At 44.0% G+C, this 22,158-nt stretch overlaps 1 protein-coding gene across 5 annotated transcripts in view; it reads right to left on the bottom strand.

Annotated features, from left to right (window-relative positions):
• The window catches only part of LOC137376137 (regulator of G-protein signaling 7), a 477,275-nt gene that overhangs the window by 95,136 nt on the left and 359,981 nt on the right, over positions 1–22,158 (bottom strand). For all 5 annotated transcript variants that reach the window (XM_068044150.1, XM_068044151.1, XM_068044152.1 and 2 more), the window contains one exon: positions 12,555–12,661. In XM_068044150.1, the coding sequence (XP_067900251.1) occupies positions 12,555–12,661 (107 nt within the window). The remainder of the gene's footprint in view (positions 1–12,554; positions 12,662–22,158) is intronic.

The raw sequence follows: 22,158 nt of genomic DNA, 5'->3' as shown, positions 1-22,158 counted from the left end.
ATATGAATTTTAGCAAGGCTTTTGATAAAGTCCCACATGGCAAAAGTGAATACCTGTGGGATTCAAGGCAATGTGGTAAGTTGGATCCAAAATTGGCTCAGAGGCAGGAAACAAAGGATAATGATCAATTGGTGTTTGTGTGACTAGAAGGCTGTTTCCAGTGGGGGATCTGCAGGGCTCCGTACTGGGTTCCTTGCTTTTTATGGTATATATCAATGATTTGGACTTGAATGTAGGGGGTATGAATAAACAGCGGCAAATGGAGTTCAATCTAAGTGTAAGGTAATGAGTTTGGGGAAGGCTAACATAGAAAGGAAATACAAAATAAATTGAAGGATACTGAGAAGTGTAGAGGAACAGAGGGACCTTGGAGGGCATGCCTACAGATCCCTGAAAGTGGCTGGACAATAGATAAGTTGGTTAAGAAGGCATACAGGATACTTGGCTTTATTAGCCGAGACACAGAATATAAGAGCAGGGAGGTTATGCTGTAACTGTATCAAACACTAGTTATGCCAGAGCTAGAGTGCAGTTCTGGTCACCACTCTATTGAAAAGTTGTGATGGCATGAGAGAGGATACAGTCGAGATTTGCGAGGATGTTGCCTGGACTGGAGAATTTTAGCTACGAGGCAAGATTGGATAGGCTAGAGTTTTCTTTGGAACAGAGGAGGCTGAGAGGAGTTTAAATTCCAGTGTATAAAATTATGAGGCATCTCGAAAGGCCCTATTCCCAATAGTTGAGGGGTCCATATTCAGGGGACATAGATTTACGGTAAGAGGTAGGAGGTTTAGAGGGGATTCAAGGAGAAATCTTTTCACCCAGAGGGTGGTGTGTATCTGGAACTCACTGCCTGAAAAGGTGGTAGCGGCGGAAAGCCTCATAACATTTAAAAAGTACTTGGATCTGCACTTGAAGTGCTATAACCTACAAGGCTACGGACCAAGAGCTGGAAAGTGGGATTAGGCTGGATGGCTACTTGTTGGCTGGTGTGGACACGATGGCCGAATGGCCTCCTTCTGTGCTGTAAATTTCTATGATTCTTTCTATGATTCTATGTAACTTATATGTTCAATTGGTATTGATTCATTCACTGGGTACAGTCTTTGTGATTTTACTTGCTGTACCTCCTTGTCACTGTTAATAGTTAAAAGTAATTGTGTTTGCTGGTACCATCAGCTTTTTCATAGAGAAAATCACAGCTATTGAGTAAAGTGCAAGGTATTTAAAGATAGTTAAAGATAGTGAGTAATATTAAACTAGCTGGAAAGAGTAATTAGAAAGAGGCATATATTAACTATTAATTATTTATTCTGTGTAACATAATCACAGATCCTGAGTTTTCAAACATTTTATATCAGATAAAAAGAGTCTGCAATCCCTTTGCTTTGGATACTTAGGACTTAAGTCAATATTTAATATGAGCTTTGGTGGCTGCTTTGTTGCTTCTGCTTTGCTTCCAAAAAAAAAGTGACTTAATTTACATGAATTTTTAATGCACTTTAACACCAGCACACAAATTTCCAGCAGGGTCAAAATTACTTCATAGAGCACAGTGGGTTACTCCTAATGTGAAAAGGAAGAGTGGGAATAAAAAATAAACAAAAGCTTTGGACACTATGAGGATCAGGTAAATTTCTAAACTGAAGTGTGAGAAACAAAACATTTTGAATGTCACTAAAGCTACGCGCTGAGGGTATGGCAGCATAGCGATTATGTCACTGGACTAGTAATCCAGAGGCCTAGATCTTAGTTCAAGTCCCACCATGGCACCCGGGGAATTTAAGTTCAGTTAATTCAATAAATCTGGAATTAAAAAGTTAGTATCAGTAATGGGGGCCATTAAACTACCGCATTGTTGTGAAAATCCATGTCGTTCAGTACTTTTCTTTAGGGTAGGAAATCTATCCTCTTTACCCGTTCTGGACCTATATGTCACTCTAAACCCACAACACTGTGGCTGGCTCTTAACTGCCCTCCGAAATGGCCATAATAATGCCACTTAGCTGTATTCAGGAAGATAGCCCTTTTGTGCAGCAGCTTTTTCGGAAGCAGAGGCAGTGCGAGCGAGTGAACAGCTGGGAAGTCAGTTTCAGCCTAAAGTAGATTACCGTTTGTTTCGGTGGAACAGGGGGCTGCTGGGTAAGTAAAAACTTATATATTTGGGCAGTGGCTGAACCCGAGACACTACACATGTAGTGTCTCCCACCCGCCCTCCTCCTCTAACCAAAAATAAAGGACTCTGGTGTGTTGAAAAGGTAAGCTTTTTTATTTCTTCTGTATCGTGTGATTGGTTAAAAATTTACCTTCTTTTTTTACTTCCTTTTTTTTGATTTATCTATTGGTTATTTGAAAAAGACCATAGCAGAGAAGTATCAAAGTATTTAACTCATAAATTTATATAAAGTAATAAAGTAATTAACTAAGTAGAGATGGCTGGGCAGGTGATGTGCTGTAGCTGTATGATGTGGGAGCTGGCTGTCCCCATTGTGAACGGCAGGGACCACATCTGCAGCAAGTGTTGGTTGCTGGAAGAGCTTCGGCTCAGAGTTGATGATCTGGAATCTGAACTTCAAACACTGCGGCACATCCGGCTGGGGGAGAGTTACCTGGACGTTTTGTTTCAGGAGGCAGTCACACCTGGTAGATTAAGTAATTCAAATTCAGTTAGTGATCAGGGACAACAGGGTGTGATTGCAAGTGAGGCAGGTAGGGGGATCCTGAGTTCAGGAGTGGAGGAGCCTCAGCCTTTGACCTTGTCCAACAGGTACGAGATACTTGCTCCCTGTGTGGATGAGGAAAAGGGCTGCGGGGAGGATGAGCCAACTGACCATGGCACCATGGTGCAGAAGGCCATTCAAGAGGGGGGGAGCATAAAGACAAGTGGTAGTTATAGGGGATTCTATAATTAGGGGGATAGATAGTATCCTTTGCAAGCCGGATCGGGAGTCCCGCATGGTGTGTTGCCTGCCCGGTGCCAGGGTGCCAGGGTGCAGGACATCTCTGACCGGCTTGAAAGGATATTGGAGCGGGAGGGGGAGGATCCAGTTGTTGTGGTCCACGTTGGGACTAACAACATCGGCAAGGCTAGGATGGAGGACCTGTTTGGGGATTATAAAGCACTAGGAGCGAAATTAAGGAACAGGTCCTCGAGGGTCATAATCTCCGGATTGCTGCCTGAGCCAAGCGCAAATTGGCTTAGGGATAAGAATATTAGGGAAGTAAACACGTGACTAAGGGAGTGGTGTGGGAAAGAGGGGTTCCATTTCATGGGGCATTGGCATCAGTTTTGGAACCGGGGGGATCTGTACCGATGGGACGGTCTCCACCTGAACCGATCTGGAACCAGTGTTCTAGCGAAACGGATAAATAGGGTGGTCTCTAGGACTTTAAACTAGTGACTCGGGGGGAAGGGAAAGGGAAAACGACAGGGAGTATGATAAATAAAAAGGTAAGCAGCAGGCTAACATGTGTGCAGGAGGGTTTAAGTTCAAGGCAGACGATGAAAGAAGCAGAAAGGAAGGATAACTCAGGAGTTATTATTAGAGATGTTGGGAATCATGAGGGTAAGAAAGCTAGCATAAAGGCACTTTACCTGAATGCTCGTAGCATTCGTAACAAGGTTGATGAGTTAACGGCACAAATCATCGCGAATAAATATGATTTGGTAGCCATTACGGAGACATGGTTGCAGGTTGGTCACGACTGGGAGTTAAATATCCAGGGGTACCAGACTATTCGGAAGGACAGACAGGAAGGTAAGGGAAGTGGTGTAGCTCTGATACTCAAGGACGACATCAGGGCGGTGCTGAGAGATGATATAGGTTCTATGGAGAATGAGGTTGAATCCATTTGGGTGGAAATTAGAAACTCTAAGAAGAAAAAGTCATTGATAGGCGTAGTCTATAGGCCACCAAATAATAACATCACATTGGGGCGGGCAATAAACAAAGAAATAAGTAATGCCTGTAAAAATGGTACGGCAATTATCTTGGGGGATTTTAATCTACATGTAGATTGGTCGAACCAGCTCAGTCAGGGTAGCCTTGAGGAGGAATTCGTTGAGTGTATCCGTGATAGTTTTCTTGAACAGTATGTAATGGAACCGACGAGGGAGCAAGCTATCCTAGATCTAGTCCTGTGTAATGAGACAGGAATAATTAATGACCTCATAGTTAGGGATCCTCGTGGAAGGAGTGATCACAGTATGGTTGAAATTAGAATACTGATGGAGAGTGTGAAGATAAAATCCAATACCAGGGTCCTGTGCTTGAACAAGGGGGACTACAATAGAATGAGGGAGGACTTGGCTAAAGTGGACTGGAAACAAAGATTTTACGGTGGGACAGTTGACGAGCAGTGGAGGACTTTCAAAGCAATTTTTCAAAGTGCTCAGCAAAAGTATATTCCAGTGAAAAGGAAGGACTGGAAGAAAAGGGGTAATCTGCCATGGGTGTCTAAGGAAATAAGGGAGGCTATCAAATTGAAAAAGAAGGCATACAAAGTGGCCAAAAACAGCATGAAACTAGAAGATTGGGAAAACTTTAAAGGTCAACAGAAAGCTACAAAAAGAGCTATAAAGAAAAGTAAGATGGAACATGAGAAAAAACTAGCACAGAATATAAAGACAGATAGCAAAAGTTTCTATAAATATATAAAACGAAAAAGAGTGGCTAAAGTAAACGTTGGTCCTTTAGAGGATGAGAAGGGGAATTTAGTTATGGGATATGATGAAATGGCCGAGGCATTGAACAGGTATTTTGTATCGGTCTTCTCAGTGGAGGACATTAATAACATGCCAGTAATTGACAAAGAGACGAACGTAGGTGAGGACCTGGGAACAATCATTATTATGGAAGAGGTAGTGTTGGGCAAGCTAATGGAGCTAAGGATTGATAAGTCTCCTGGCCCTGATGGAATGCATCCCAGGGTACTAAAAGAGATGGCGGGAGAAATAGCAGGTGCACTGACGGTAATTTTCCAAAATTCGCTGGACTCTGGGGTAGTCCCAGTTGATTGGAAAACAGCAGATGTGACGCCACTGTTTAAAAAGGGAGGTAGACAAAAGATGGGGAATTATAGACCGATTAGCTTAACCTCTGTAGTGGGGAAGATGCTTAAGTCTATTATCAAGGAAGAAATAGCAGGGCATCTCGATAGAAATTGTCCCGTTGGGCAGACACAGCATGGGTTCATGAAGGGCAGGTCATGCTCGACAAATCTTTTGGAATTCTATGATGACATTACGAGCAAGGTGGACAATGGGGACCCAGTGGATGTGGTGTACCTAGATTTCCAAAATGCCTTCGACAAGGTGCCGCACAAGAGGCTGCTGCATAAGATAAGGATGCATGGCGTTAGGGGTAAAGTATTAGCATGGATAGAGGATTGGTTGACTAACAGGAAGCAGAGAGTGGGGATAAATGAGTGCTATTCTGGTTGGCAATCAGTCACTAGTGGTGTGCCTCAGGGATCGGTGTTGGGACCGCAATTATTTACAATTTATCTAGATGATTTGGAGTTGGGGACCACGTGTAGGGTGTCAAAGTTTGCAGATGACACTAAGATGAATGGCAGAGCAAAGTGTGCAGATGACTGTGAAACTTTGCAGAGGAACATTGATACATTGAGTGAGTGGGCAAAGGTCTGGCAGATAGAATACAATGTTAATAAATGTGAAGTCATTCATTTCGGTAGGAGTAACAGGAAAAAGGATTATTACTTGAACGGTAAAAAGTTGCAGCATGCTGCTATGCAGAGGGACCTAGGTGTCCTTGTGCATGAATCGCAGAAGGTTGATCTGCAGGTACAGCAAGTAATTAGGAAGGCAAATGGAATTTTGTCCTTCATTGCTAAAGGGATTGAGTTTAAAAGCAGAGAGGTTATGTTGCAGCTGTATAAGGTACTGGTGAGGCCGCACCTGGAGTACTGTGTGCAGTTTTGGTCTCCTTACTTGAGAAAGGATATACTGGCACTGGAGAGGGTGCAGAGGAGGTTCACTAGGTTGATTCCGGAGTTGAGGGGGTTGGCTTATGAGGAGAGACTGAGTAGATTGGGATTATATTCATTGGACTGAGGGGGGATCTTATAGAAACATATAAAATCATGAAGGGAATAGATAAGATACAAGTAGAGAGGATGTTTCCACTGGCAGGTGAAGCTAGGACAAGAGGGCATGGCCTCAAGATTAGAGGGAGCAGATTTAGGACTGAATTAAGAAGGAACTTCTTCACCCAGAGGGTTGTTAATCTATGGAATTCCTTGCCCAGTGAAGTAGTTGACACTTCTTCAGTAAACATCTTTAAAGCTAAGGTAGATATCTTTTTGAACAATAAAGGAATTAAGGGATACGGTGAGAACGCGGGTAAGTGGATCTGAGTCCACAAAAAGATCAGCCATGATCTTATTGAATGGCGGAGCAGGCTCGAGGGGCCGGACGGCCTACTCCTGCTCCTAGTTCTTATGATCTTATGATCTTATATCACCTTTTCAAGGGCAATTAAGGATCAGCAATAAATGCTGGCCTTGCCAGTGATGCTCACATCCCTTAAATGAATAAAAACAACTCCATCATAAAGTATATTGTGATGCAATACCGTTTGAAAATCAATAGAATAATATTGGTGATATATCTGGGCCAGATTGCATTAATATGAAGTGAATCTTGACTGGAGACAAGATAAAACAAATGGATAGAAAATCGTGGTCGATGCAGGCCTGAATTTCCCATAGGCATTCCTGGTGCATAAAACTATGCACTGAGAGCTTGGAAGATGAAAATGTAGCCTTTGGTTCCATGCACATTCTCAAAAATTGTGGTTTAATGCTGTTTGCCTAAATACAAAGTCACTGTATTTCAAACTTTATTCACGAGACATTTTATCATGAAAGGTAATAAATATACTTTATATATACATATATAAATTACTTTTGAATTTGTTAAACAGAAATAAATTTAAACACTGCTTTCCATTATCTTTCTGTTCTCCCATTTTTTTCCCAACTTCCATTCTGTTTCCCTGAAAGTCAAACAGGAAAGACAACCTTTCAGTTCTGAAGTATGCATGATTGATTCAAACCAGAAAGGAAAAGAATGCCTGACTGAGAAAAGGCCATGGAAGGGAGCAAGAAGCCGGTAGAACGCCGATAGTTACTGAAGCACAATTTGGCAATCAAACCAGACCAGGAAGAAATGACAGACATACAGTCAGAACACCAAACTAGAATACAATAAATTGCAACCTTAGGTTTAAATGGAGAGAAGGACTACAGATGGAGTAGAAGAATGAAGGCATACACTGCCATAGTCATGGAGTTGTCTACAGGGTTTTAATTATGAATTTTTCACTGGACGTTTACTTATGTGATCAATTAAGTGGCTTGTTTTTAGATTCACAGTGGGTTATGAACTAGACAGATCACAAATGGCAATATTTTAAGAAATTTAAATTTTTGATATTTAGTTTACAGTACAGAAGTAGACTAGTTGGCCCATTTAGTTATGCCTCTTTCTTGAAATAATCAAATTTTCATTGGCAAGGAGGGCAATGGCTTTGTCTAAAAGAAACTGTTAATAAGGTTAATGTCCCAATTTGGAGACATTTGAGAAAACAAATTCAGATTTGGCGAGTCGATGAGTGTTAAATTTAAATTTGAATATTATCAGGGCTCCAAGGGTTAGATTATGAGGAAACAGTACGCAAACCAGACTTGTATTCCTGGCACACAGATGGTTAAGGGGTGATTTGATTGAGGTTTTTAGGATTTTGAAAGGAATTGTTGGATAAATAGAGAAAAACTTTTGCTGCTGGTGGGGGAGCCTAGCACAAGAGGACAGGAGCTTAGGAACATAGGACCAGGAGTAGGCCATTCAACCCATTGGGCCTGTTCCGCCATTCAATAGGAACATGGCTGATCATCCACTTCAATGCCTTTTTCCCACACTATCCTCATATCCTCTTCTGTCATTTGTATTTAGAAATCTGTCAATCTCTGCTTTAAACATGTTCAATGACTGAACTTCCACAGCCCTCTGGGGTAGAGAATTCCAAAGATTCACAACCCTCTGAGTAAAGAAATGTTTCCTCATTTCTGTCCTAAGTGACTTCCCCCTTATTCTGAAATTCCCTGGTTCTAGATTCCTTAACCAGGGGAGTTATCTTACCTGCATCTACCCTGTCTATCCCTTTAAGTATTTTGTAGGTTTCAATGAGATCACCTCCCATTCTTTGAAACTCAAGAGAATACAGGCCCAGTTTCCTCAATCTCTCGTCATAGGACAGTCCCGCCATCCCGGGAACAAGTCTGGTGAAGTTTCATTGCACTCCCTCTATGGCAATAATATCCTTCCTAAGATAAGGGGACCAAACTGGCACACAGTACTCCAGGTGCGGTTTAACCAAGCTTCTATGCAATTGAAACAAGACTTCACTACTCCTGTACTCAAATCCTCTTGCGATCAAGGCTAACATACCATTAGCCTTCTTAATTGCTTGCTGCATCTGCATGTTAGCTTTCAGTAGCTTATTGACAAGGACACCCTGGTCCCTTTGTATATCTACAATCTCTTGCCATTTAAAAAATACACTGCACATCTGTTCCTTCTACCAAAGTGGATAACCTCACATTTTTCCACATTATATTCCATCTGCCATGTTCGTGCCCAGTCACTAAGTTTGTCCAAATCCCCTGGAAGCCGCTTTGCATCTTCCTCACAACACACATTCCCACCTAGTTTTGTGTCATCTGTGAACTTGGAAATACTACATTTGGTCCCCACATCCAATTCACTGATATATATTGTGAATGGCTGGGGCCAAGCACTGATCCCTGCAGTACCCCACTGGTCACAGCCTGCCAACTCGAGAATGACCCGTTTATTCCTACTCTCTGTTTTCTACCTGTTCACCAATCCTTAATACATGCTAGGATATTACCTCCTTTCCCATGTGCTTTAACTTTGCTAACCAAACCGCCTGTGGGGGGCTTTATCAAACGCCTTTTGAAAATCCAAGTATACCACGTCCATCGACTCTCCTTTATCAACTCTGTTAGTAACATCCTCAAAAAACTTCAACAGGTTCATCAAATATGATTTCCCATGCATAAATCCATGTTGACTATGCCCAATCAGATCATTATTATCCAAGTGTCCATTTATCACATCCTTTAGAATAGACTCTAGCACTTTCCCAATGACTGATGTAAGGCGAACAGATCTGTAATTCCCCGTTTTCTCTCTCCCCTCCTTTCTTAAATAGTGGGGTGACATTTGCAACCTTGCAATCTGCAGGAACTGCTCCAGAATCTATAGAATTTTGGAAGATGATCACCAATGCATCCACTATCTCCACAGCTACCTCTTTCAATACTCTGGGCTGTAGAATATCAGGTCCCGGGGACTTATCAACCTTCAGCCCCATTAATTTCTCCAATACAACCTTCTTACTAATACTAATTTTCTTCAATTCTTCATTCCTCCCTTGGATCTCTAATTCTGGGAGATTTCTTGCATCTTCCTCAGTGAAGACAGACAAAAAGTAATCATTAAGCTTCATTATAAATTCTCCTGACTCTGCCTGTAATGGACCCACATTTGTCTTAGCCAAACATTTCCTTTTTATGTACCTATAGAAGCTTTTACAGTCTGTTTTTATATTTTTTGCTAGCTTATATTCTATTCTCCTTTTCTTTATCAGTTTCTTCATCCTCCTTTGCTGTATTCTAAAGTCCTCCCAATCTTCGGGTTTACTACTATTTCTGGCAACTTTATAGGCCTTTTCTTTTAATCTTATACAATCTTTAACTTGCTTTGTTATCCATGGTTGACTGCCTTTACTTTTAGGGTTTTGTGCCTTGAAGGAATGTATAGTTGCTGTAAACTATGTAATATTTCTTTGAAGACTATTCAAGGATATAAGCTTAAGTTCAGAGCCAGGGCATTCAGCAAAGAAATTAGGAAGCACTTCTTCATTCTAAGGGTGTTAGAAGTGTGGAACTATCTACCATAAAAAAGCAGTAGATGCTACCTTAATTAATCATTTTAAATCTAAGATCGATAGATTTTTGCCAGCCATGTGTATTAAGGGCAAGGGAGCCAAGGTGGGTGGATGAATTTATAATAAAGATTATTCAAGATCTTATTGAATGGCACAGCAGGCTCAAGGGGCCAAGTGGCCTACTCCTCCTCCTATTTCTTATGTTCTTTTGTATTGTCACTAGAAGAGCTTTCCATATCAGTCACGAAACCAAGGCCCTGTCTGCCTATTAAGGTGGACATAAAAGATCCCAATGCGGTATTTGAAGAAGAACGAGACTTTTCTCCTCGTGTTCTGGCTAACATTTATCCATCAATCAATACCGCCAAAAACAAATTAACTGGTCAATTAATCTTGTTTGTTGTTTGAGATACCTTGTTGTATACAAATTGGCTGCTGTGTTTCCCTACATAACAACAGCGACGACTTTCAAACTACTTCACTGGCTGTGAAGCATTTGTGACAAGCTGAGGGTGTAAACATGGACTATATAACCTCAAGCCTTCCTTTTTCCTTTTGATATTGCTGATACCAGAACAGATACATTGAGCTGAATTTTCACTTTGGGGGAGGGAAAAAGGAGTCGGGATTGTTTCGGGACCTGAACCTACCCCTGGGGGTAACAGTTACTTGCTGGAATTTTGACCAGGCGCCCCCTCAATTGGCATGGAAACAGGTTCCTTGTCTGAATAAGGGCAGCAGGTGGGATTTGAAGCTAGAGGGCCAATCAGAGGCTTTCCAGTTTCAGAGGAGCAGTCAGCTGTAATAATTGTTAAGTCACGGAGAGGGCACTTCAACATGAAGGTGCTTGTCATGAGATTCTTTGTGTTATCTTAAGCAACACGATGAGGTACATGGATTCCAGTTCCCTGAAGACCTCTAGAGGATTTATTAAGAGTTAATACACACAATACAAAGCAAACTATATACAGAACCTTTGTCCAGGGTGTTACAGGGCAGAGACTATGGCTTCTAGTCACATGACTACATCCTGGTACTTAGCTCATTCGCATATTGAGTTCTTAAATGGACATCACTCTTAAAGTGATCATACAACAGTGCTCTCTCAGCAACTTTTTTAAAAGTTTAATTTAAAACTAGAAAAAGTAGCCAGAACACCACTGTGGGAGGGTAGGGAAAGAGTCCTTCAAGAGGGTGGTCTTTGGCTGTACCTGTAGCCAGGCAGGCAGGGAGGGCCTCTAGGCCTCTCTGGAGTGCTGGCACCCCGGCATTGGGAAACTGGAGACCAATTAGAAAATCCTAGACAGCTTCCATTGCCTACCCTTAGCAAGAGTGTAATTGGCTGCCTGCCTTGTGGGGGTGGGCAGCTCTGCCAGCCCTGAACCTGCTTCAGTCAAAATGGCTGACACTTGGAATAGGATCAGTAAACCGGCACGCTAGCCCATGCCAGTATTTTCAGGCCCTGTCCACCTCCATTGCAGGGCCCAAAAATCCTGCCCATTTAAATGGAGATGTTTCCATGCACAACTCATTATCAACATCCGAGGGGCTACCATTGACCAGAAACTGAACTGCAGTAGCCATATAAATACCGTGGCTACAAGAGAAGGTCAGAGGCTAGGATTCCTGAGGTGAGTAACTCACCTCCTGACTCCCCAAAGCCTGTCCACCATCTACAAGGCACAAGTCAGGAGTGTGATGGAATACTCTCCACTTGCCTGGATGGGTACAGCTCCAACAACACACAAGAAGCTCGACACCATCCAGGACAAAGGAGGCTGCTTGATTGGCATCCCATCTACAAAAATTCATTCCCTCCACCACTGACGCACAGTGGCAGCAGTGTGTACCATCTACAAGATGCACTGCTGCAATGCACCAAGGCTCCTTAGACAGCACCTTCCAAACCCGCGACCTCTACCAACCAGAAGGACAAGGGCAGCAAATACATGGGAACACCACCACCTGCAAGTTCCCCTCCAAGTCACACACCATCTTAACTTGGAACTATATCGCCGTTCCTTCACTGTCACTGGGTCAAAATCCTGGAACTCCCTTCCTAACAGCACTGTGGGTGTCCCTACCCCAAATGGACTGCAGCGGTTCAAGAAGGCAGCTCACCACCACCTTCTCAAGGGCAATTAGGGATGGGCAATAAATGCTGGCCTGGCCAGTGACCTCCACATCCCATGAATGAATAAAAAAATATTCACATAACATCAGGGCAAATTTAAACTGATCTATGAAGCATTGTAACGTTGTGAGAAGAAAACTGGGTTTGGTGACAATTAAATGAACATGCCACAATATACTGAAAGCCTTTGGAAAGCCATCAAAAAAACTCAATCCATTATTAGAATTTGCCAAGGCTTGAAGGGAGAAAGGACTAAGAAAAGTCAGGCAAAAATGAAGGGAAAGGAAGCCTGAGATTTAGGCATGATTCCACAGGCAAATGATGGAACAACATGTTTAACAGACACAGGTTAATACCCAAATGAAAAAGAAATAAAAATGACTCCGTTTTGCATTTCAACAATTAGTTTGCATTTAGTCTACCTGAAATCTGTAGAAAGTCCCATCATCTTTCAATGTCAGTACATGGTCTGAGATCGGAAAGAAATATCCATGAGCTGCCATCAGTGTTCCAAGATGCAGTGCTTCTACTGTTCAATTTAAATAGAGAACAATTTCTTTAGTATGCTTAAAGGTTGTGCTTCATTGTAACTGACTTGCATAACATATAAAATATTCATAGAAATAACAAAGTCCATTCCATATTTTATAAGAGCTCATGCTATATTTTATATAATCCTAATGAATCTCAAAGGTAGCAGAATAAGTTAGGTGAAAAAATAAACAGGTTAAATTCAAATACTTCTGGTAAATAATGGAAATGAGAATTCGTAAAAACTGCTTTCAGCAAGAGGAGGAGGGGGAAGAACAGCAATTACGTTGGATATGAGTAGCAGGGACTACTGGCGCTTGTCTTGGACCTGCCTGTCTAAAATTGGTAACTCATATTCTGTTTAAACATGTGCACCCTTGGAGTTCCAGAATGGATGTATGGTATCTACCTATAACGAAGGTAAACTAAGTGAGACCAAATATTACAGTGAATCTGATGATATCACTGACTTTTAAGGGGGCTCTACAAATTAACATGCTGCACACACTGAAGCAGTCCGTGTAGAAATGCAGCAAGATCTGGACAATATCCAGGCTTGGGCTGATAAGTGGCAAGTAACATTCGCGCCACACAAGTGCCAGGCCATGACCATCTCCAACAAGGCAGAATCGAACCATCTCCCCTTGACATTCAATGGCATTACCATCGCTGAATCCCTCACTATCAACATCCTAGGGGCTACCATTGACCAGAAACTGAACTGGAGTAACCATATAAATACCGTGGCTACAAAAGCAGGTCAGAGGCCAGGAATCCTGAGGTGAGTAACTCACCTCCTGACTCCCGAAAGCTTGACCACCGTCTACAAGGCACAAGTCAGGAGTGTGATGGAATACTCTCCACTTGCCTGGATGGGTACAGCTCCAACAACACTCAAGAAGCTCGACACCATCCAGCACAAAGCAGCCTGCTTGATTGGCATCCCATCTACAAACATTCACTCCCTCCACCACTGACGCACAGTGGCAGCAGTGTGTACCATCTACAAGATGCACTGCAGCAATGCACCAAGGCTCCTTATCCAGCACCTTCCAAACCCGTGATCTCTACCAACTAGAAGGACAAGGGCAGCAAATACATGGGAACACCACCACCTGCAAGTTCCCCTCCAAGTCACACACCATCCTGACTTGGAACTATATCGCTGTTCCTTCACTGTCGCTGGGTCAAATCCTGGAACCCCCTTCCTAACAGCAATGTGGGTGTACCTACCCAAAATGGACTGCAGCGGTTCAACAGGGCAGCTCACCACCACCTTCTCAAGGGCAATTAGGGATAGGCAATAAATGCTGGCCTGGCCAGTGACCCCGAAATCCCATGAATGAATAAAAAAAACAAAAACAAAAACATCTCAACTCCTTTGGAGGCCTGCAAAATATTGCAGGAAACAACAGATGACATTTTTGGCTTTTGAGGAATATTTAGGGCAGTTTGTGGCTTTACATAACATTGTGAAACAATGTACGGCTCAGGGGAAACCCACCCGGTAAGAAGCTGCAACTAAAGAATCACATGATCAAATGCTCTATTTTATCTAGGATATGTATTCCAGCTCCAAGATCTGTGTGAGGGTAGCTGATGGAGTCATTGTCTCCCTTTCTCTTGAAAAAAAGAAGAGGCAAGGTTGTCTACTGTTAGCCATTCTATTCCATAGCTTGGATGGTATTGTGCAGGTTTAAATTCCACCCTATGTACCAGCATAATTGAAATACTGAGTAACCAGCAAATGGAATGTCAAATATGACTGATCAATTGACAAATATTAAGAAATAGAATTTTGAATGGTATTAAGTTGTAAGAGCAGTTTTTCCAGCATTCTGGTATTCATGCAGTACTCCTTCCCATCCATGATTTTGTGCTGTTGATCTAGAGATGTAATGATCAATTCACTGTCCCTGTATGTCTAGCAGGGATTTAAGCTCCGGCGTAGGACTACAACACAATATAATAAAATGCAACTTTGACAAGCTTATTTTTCATAATAACTATGAAACCAACTTAAAACAAGCACTTTTACAGCTAATACTATTCAAAATCACACAAAACGTGCAAGTATTGTGAATTGTGAAGAGGGTAGTGATGGACTTCAAGAGGACATAGACAGGCTGGTGGAATGGGCGGACAAGTGGCAGATGAAATTTAATGCCGAAAAGTGTAAAGTGATTCATTTTGGTAGGAAGAATGAGGAGAGGCAACATAAACTAAATGGTACAATTCTAAAGGGGGTGCAGGAGCAGAGGGAGCTGGGGGTATATGTGCACAAATCATTGAAGGTGGCAAGGCAGGTTGAGAAAGTGGTTAATAAAGCATACAGAATCCTGGGCTTTATAAATCGAAGCATAGAGTACAATAACAAGGAACTTATGATAAACCTGTATAAAACACTGGTTTGGCCTCATTGTGTCCATTTCTGGGCACCACACTTTAGGAATGATGTTGAGGTATTAGAGAGGGTGCAGAAAAGATTCACAAGAATGGTTCCAGGGATGAGCAACTTCAGTTACGTGAATCGGTTGGAGAAGCTGGGGCTGTTCTCCTCAGAGAAGAGATGATTTAGAGGAGATGTGACAGAGTACTGCGCTGTAATGTTCTATGTTCTATGTTCTAAGTGCTCAAATCAAGAGGGGTCCGGACAGAGTAGATCAGGAGAAACTGTTTCCATTGGCGGCAGGATCCAGAACCAGAGGACACTGATTTAAGGTGATTGGCAAAAGTAGCAATGGCAACATGAAGAGAAATTTCTTCATGCAGTGAGTGGTTAGGATCGGGACTGCACTGCCTGAGACTGTCGTGGAGGCAGATTCAATCAAGGCCTTCAAAAGAGACATGGATAATAATCTGAAGAGAAAAAATCTGCAGGGTTACAAGGAAAGGTCGGGGGAATGAGACTAGGTGAGATGCTCATGCAGAGAGCTGGCACAGAAAGGACAGGCCTAATGGCCTCCTTCTGTGCTGTAACCATTCTATGATAAAATTCTATTTCTTAATATTTGCCAATACAGCAGTCATATTTCACATTCCATTTGCTGTTTATTCAGCAATATTTCAGTGTTACTGATACATAGGGGGGATTTTTAACCCGTCAAGATGGGTAAGTTTTTGTGTGGGCAGCAAGTCAATAGACCTGAAACTGCTGGTGTTTTGGGAAGCTGGCAAGAACTGCCAATTTCCACCTTTAACCCGAGTGCATTCCTGAATGTACAGCAAACCCCTGTGGGACAGGCGGTTCTGCCAGTTAAATCTGTTATATGATCATTAGCTGCTGTTTTAACCCAGGATTTTGACTTTGTCTGCATGGGTTTCCCAGGCTTTGTAGAACTTAGCAGGGAAAACCAAGTGAAGAGGACAGCGGAAATTGACAGGGCTGAGAAATTGGCAGGCAAGAAAAGTTTTAAATACTGAGATGTGTCACCTGCTTCCTTGCCTAAGTGAAAGGCTTTTGCTCACAGGACTTGTTCTGAGAGTGTACTTTCACTGCTTTGGAGACAATTTCCAATAATTTGGAGAACATTTCTGCTACCTTGCCTTTGCTCTGTACTTCCCAGCTGTCAGCCTTCACAGCAGCAAGGGAGCCACTTATGCAGCTCTACCTTGGACCTCAGATGAGGAACATGCGGAGCAGCAGCAGCAACACCTGCTGGAGCAGCAGCTGCCATTTCCTCAACCACCTGCCACTCCACAGGGCAGAGAGATGAGCACAGGGCTCCAGCTCACAGGAGAAGATAACCCCAACACAGGGTACACAGGCAGAGGATAAGCTTCCTGGACACAAAATCATAGAACCATTATGGCACCGAAGGAAGCCATTCTGCCCATCGAGTCCATGTTGGTTCTCTGTACAGCAATCCAATTAGTCCCATTCCCCATCTCTATCCCCTTAGTCCTGGACATTTATTTCCTTCAAGTGCCCATCCAATTTTCTTTTGAAATCATTTATCATCTCCACCTCCACCACTCTCATAGGCAGCGGGGTTTAGGTCATTATCACTCACTGCGTGAAAAAGTTCTTCCTCACATCCCCCCTGCATCTCTTGCCCAAAACCTTAAATCTGTGTCCCCTTAGTCCCTGTACTTTCATCTCATGGGAACAGCTTTTCTCTGTCTACCCGATTCAAACCTGTCATAATCTTGTACACCTCTATCAAATCTCCCCTTGATCTCCTTTGCTCCAAGGAGAACAACCCCAGCTTCTCCAACCTAACTTTGTAGCTAAAATCTCTCATCCCTGGAACGATTCTGGTAAATCTCCTCTGCACCCTCTCAAGGACCTTCACATCCTTCCGAAAGTGTGGTGATCAGACTGAATGCAACATGATTTTTTTTTTTTTTTTTTATTTCCAAAATATACTTTATTCATAAAAATCTGTAAAAATTACATTGCCAAACAGTTTCCAAACAGCACCAAAAAATACAAACATTGCAAAAGAGATCAGTTTCTATCAATAATGTCATGAGTTTCTTCCCAACCCTTCCGTTTCACAATTGTCATGTCAATTACAGTTTTACATTTACAGCAATTAAGAATATTAACGATACAGTTCGAGGGGCTTCCCATGGTTCCAGCCCCTCAGTCCAGCTTGGTGGGGGAACCTTACACTGTGGTCTTTCCCCATTGAGCCTTTGCTGCGGCTGCCCCAAGCTTTAGTGCGTCCCTCAGCACGTAGTCCTGGACCTTGGAATGTGCCAGTCTGCAACATTCGCTGGTGGACAACTCTTTGCGCTGGAAGACCAGCAAGTTTCGGGCAGACCAAAGGGCGTCTTTCACCGAATTGATAGTCCTCCAGCAGCAGTTGATGTTTGTCTCGGTGTGCGTCCCTGGGAACAGCCCGTAGAGCACAGACTCCTGTGTTACAGAGCTGCTTGGGATGAACCTTGACAAAAACCACTGCATCTCTTTCCACACCTGCTTTGCAAAGGCACATTCCAGGAGGAGGTGGGCGACCGTCTCTTCCCCACCACAGCCAACGCGGGGGCACTGTGCGGAGGGGGCGAGACTTCGGGTGTGCATGAAGGATCTGACGGGGAGGGCCCTTCTCACCACCAGCCAAGCTACGTCTTGGTGCTTGTTTGAAAGTTCTGGTGATGAGGCATTCCGCCAAATGACTTTGACGGTCTGCTCGGGGAACTGGATGCAACATGATTGAGTGCCAGTGCCTCACGAGGCTCAGACTTGCCTGTCAGGTGGTTGCTGACGTTTGCAGCATCCTAGAAGAAAACCTCCTTCAAGGTCATCACAGCCCTGAATTTCTTTGTCTCCAGATCCTTCTGGGGATCTGCTGGTGATATTTGTTGAATTTCACAATCTGCTGCCCCAAAAGTGCATCTGACAGGTAATGGATTTCATGTTTGCCAGGGCCGGCACTTACCTGCCCATCACTACTGATGAAGCCAGTCAGAATGAGAGAGTGCTCGGATTTGCTGCTCTGGCTGGATTCCCACAGGTCCAGAGAGTCATAGTTTGCATACATATGGCATTGAAGGTTTTCCCAGATCATCTATCAGTATTCATCAGCCGAAAGGGATTCCACTCCATCAATATTCAGATGGTTTGCAACCACTGAAGGATCATTGCGTATGTCTGTGTTCAAGATACCCAGAGAGCTGCCATGATGTGCTAATTTTACACTAGTCACATTTCCCAGAGATAGTCACACCTCGAAGAGTCAATAGATGGCTCCTTGGAGACAAGGGCTACCCTCAAAAGATGTGGCTAATGACACCTGTGAGGAGCCTAAACACTGATGCCACATGAGCACAAAAATTGTAATTGAGCAAGCAATCGGGATGCTGAGGATGTGCTTCAGGTGCCTGGACAGAGCTTGTGTCCCCTTCAGTTAGCACCAGCAAGGATGTCCAGAATAATAGTGGTCTGCTGTGCCTTATACAACATTGTGCTGCAGCGAGGATTGGAGCTGCAGCAGGAGGAAGGTGATGAGTGCTCTGCATCTTCGGAAGAGGAAGAGGAGCAACAGGAGAAGGAGTCTGATGTTACAAGGGCATCTGTAGCCTCTTACTTAGCTGCCACAGATGCTCTCGACAGACTGATTCAGACATGTTTCAGTTATCTGAGGCAGTGCAGCCATCTGGCAACGAATTCTGAGCCCACTGTGCCCCCCACGCACCCCAACCGACCCCCAGCACAAAGCAACAATTTATCCCTCTCACAGACACCCATTTCTCATTATTAATTCTTGTCATACCATTCCTCACAAAGCAGAAGGTCACCTGGCAGGTGGAAGGCAAAAATGGGAAGGACGGGTTAATGGAGCTTTGAGATAAAGTTTATGGTTCATTAACATTAAACCGAAATGTAACAATGTAACACAGTGTTAAACACCCAGGTGAATATCCTTGGGCAAATACAAATCTTTTATCTTCCTTTTGCTATTACTCCCATGTGGTGCAAACCCTGTGGCTTCAGCAGAGCTATAGGCAGGCTGCTAGTATCACTGCTTTGACTGTTTAGATGCTTTTGGCCAATTTCCTCTGGGTGTTGAAGCCCATGTGGGCACCGCCAAAGTCTGCCCCCCGCATACCTGTGCACGGACAGACTCCGCCATCCGGACAGGAGGCAACATGTGAAGCTCTGACTGGGAGTGGAAGCACTTTGTGCAACGTCCCTACTCCATGTGCCCTTTCTTCACCTTCCCTCTCATGACACATCAACACATCTCAGCTAGCCAAGAGCTGGAGAGCACTTTACTGCAATTCAGTGAGGCACTGACAGCCAAGGTGAGGTTTTCCTCAATCCTGCTCAAGATGACAGACTGAGTGTGTAGGCCATTGGTGAGGGCTAGCATGCAGTCGGTTGTAAGCCGCCTCTGATGGCCCATGCAGGTGACCACTCTTCCCATCGATGTAGACATCAGTGCAAAGGCGTAAGACATCATGCACTCATGTTAGAGACGGAATCCTCCAATCTTGTTCCATTCGTGCTTAGTGCCTCTGGAAATGCTGACAGAACTGCACACACTTTCCTCTTTGTCGATGACTGAGCATCTGTATCTAGCTAAGCACAGCTTGGAGGGTCCTAACTCCTCCAGCTGGGACTCTCTACTGCTGCACCTGTCTCCTTCGCACTTGTGATGTGTGGCTCACCACGTGACAACCCAACTACCTGTCTTGGCGTCCCCACCGAGGTGTATGTATCTGAACTGGTGGAGGATGCGAATGGGTTTTGTGATTACAAGTGACCTCCTCTTCATCCACCAGCTCCTGGGGGCCACTTGTAGCACCAGTGGGAGATGAAAGACATGAATCAGAACTGACAAGGTGCGATGGTTCTAAGTTATCATCAAGTCTACATGAGTGAGTGTTGTATGTCATGTGGCTATGTGATATTTAATTCTGTCACCAAACAGCTGGGAGATCCTCATCTCTCCAATGACCATATCTCCTTCACCTCCTCCTCTGCTGCTATCAAGGTGGAGACGACTGGAGGGCTACCTCCAGTACTCCGCCTCTCCCTGGGATTCTGTATTCTCTTCCCCTGCAAGGTGAGAAAGAAGAGACCTATCAGTGAGCTTCGGAACGTTTTGAGAGGATAGAAGGCTAACATTTATGGAAATTACTGTGAGGGATGGGTGTGACATTGTCACAAAATGAGGGTGAGCGTCAATGATAGCTGGTCAGATGGGATAAGAGGAGCTGCTTTGACAGAGAGGGATGCATGCATCTACAAGGTGTGTTGATCTGAGGAGTGATGTGCAGCAGAAGGTTGAGTGAGGGGGACTGTACTTGAATGCACCATGCCATTCACCTTTCCTGCCCTTATCAGGTCACTGAAGCTCTGGTGGTACTATATCCAGGAGCGAGGCACTATGCTCCTGCTGCTGACCTCCTCTGCCACTTCCAACCATGCCTACTTGTTTTCTGAGGCTGCCTTCCTTCTCCTGTCCATGGGGAATGGAATCAGCCTGCGGGATCCCTAACCTAACAGCACTGTTACTATACCTACATAAGATGGACTGCAGCGATTCAAGAGGACAGCTCACCACCATCTTCTCAAGGGCAATTAAGGATGGGCAATAAATGCTGGCCTTGCCACATCCCATGAATAAATAGTACAGCGTGATCTTCATCAGAAAAGTGTGGCGCTGCCTTGCCACATTGAGCTTCCACCTGTACAGGTTCTGTCTCGGTCAGAACTCATTTAAAATGCTCCAATTCTGACCTTTGCAGTGTCCCTTCAAATACTGGAGCTGAAACAGACAGACGGAGCTTGTTATCACAACTGTTTGCTCTAGTATAATTGGCCAGGAAACCTGGAGGTCAGGTGCAATTGCAGTCTGGGATAAAAAGCCACTGACAAACGCTCGCTGAAACTTTTGGGCTCCCGACATGCTACTGACCTCCGCTGTGACCAGGTTAAAATTCAGCCCGTAGATACAAAAGGCTCACTAAACACATTAAATTCTGATGAAAGGCCATCAACCTGAAACGTTAGCTCTGTTTCTCTCTCTCCAGATCCTGCTAGATCTGGAGAGTATTTTCAGCATTTTCTCTTTTTGTTTATTATATTTAAATTCAATATCTGAAAACACTTAATGTGAAAACCAACAGAAATATTGGGCTAAATTTTCCCAGTTGGGTCAAAATCCCAACGTCCGCCTCAATTCCTCAATTAAGAAGCTGCCTCCGAGCGCCCTGTCCAATTAAGGACAATGGGTGGATCATGGAAGTGGGAGGCCCAATAGGAGGGGCCCAACAATGTCTGGCCAGCAGCCCCACAGGGAGAACTAGGTGCTGCTGAGGCAGGCAGGAGACCACGAGGGTGCCTCAAAATGGAGGAACCCCACCACAGGATAGCTTGCGGCCGCTGATAAGGCCGTCGCAGCCCAGTGGTCCATGTTGGCGTGATCGAGTGCAGGTATCAATGGCCCCCTGGCCTGCCACCAGGATGCCATCAATCTTCAGTTGCTTCCTGGCTCCGGCCTCAGTGGAGGGGGCATGCCCGCTATTGGCAAGATCCCGATGGCACCATCAAATTTCAACTAGTTGGCCCATTAATGGATTGAATTGACTATCCACCACTGCCAGCGGGTAGCCTCTGCCGCATTGTTCTCACCTCTGGCAAGAGCGCTTGGAGGCGGGAACGCATTGGGTAGCCAACCCAAAACGCTATTTTGCAACTTTGCTCCTGGTCCTGCCTCCTAACCTGCCTCCATGGGACCAGGAAAATTCAGCTCATTATCACAGCTTGTGAAGCACAGCTAGTTTATAACTAGAACACATCAGGATTACTGTAGATAAGGCCAGGTTAGTGGCATTGGAAACCTACTGTGCAACATAAATCAGATGATGCAGATTTGGTCTCATTCTGGGGTGTCACCACTGGTTGCCATTGTTAGCTTCCCAATGGCCAACCAAACACTCCCATTTAAACTGCTTTTGTTGAAGCAGATGGTAAGACAATGGTGCCCCACAGTGGAAATGCAGGAAGGCACACAACTTTCAGTCCATCAAGGCCATGCC

This window comes from Heterodontus francisci, chromosome 13, assembly GCF_036365525.1.
Source record: "Heterodontus francisci isolate sHetFra1 chromosome 13, sHetFra1.hap1, whole genome shotgun sequence".
Lineage (NCBI taxonomy): Eukaryota > Metazoa > Chordata > Chondrichthyes > Heterodontiformes > Heterodontidae > Heterodontus > Heterodontus francisci.
Note: the sequence above shows the minus strand (reverse complement) of the source record. Positions and strands in the feature narration are given on the sequence as shown.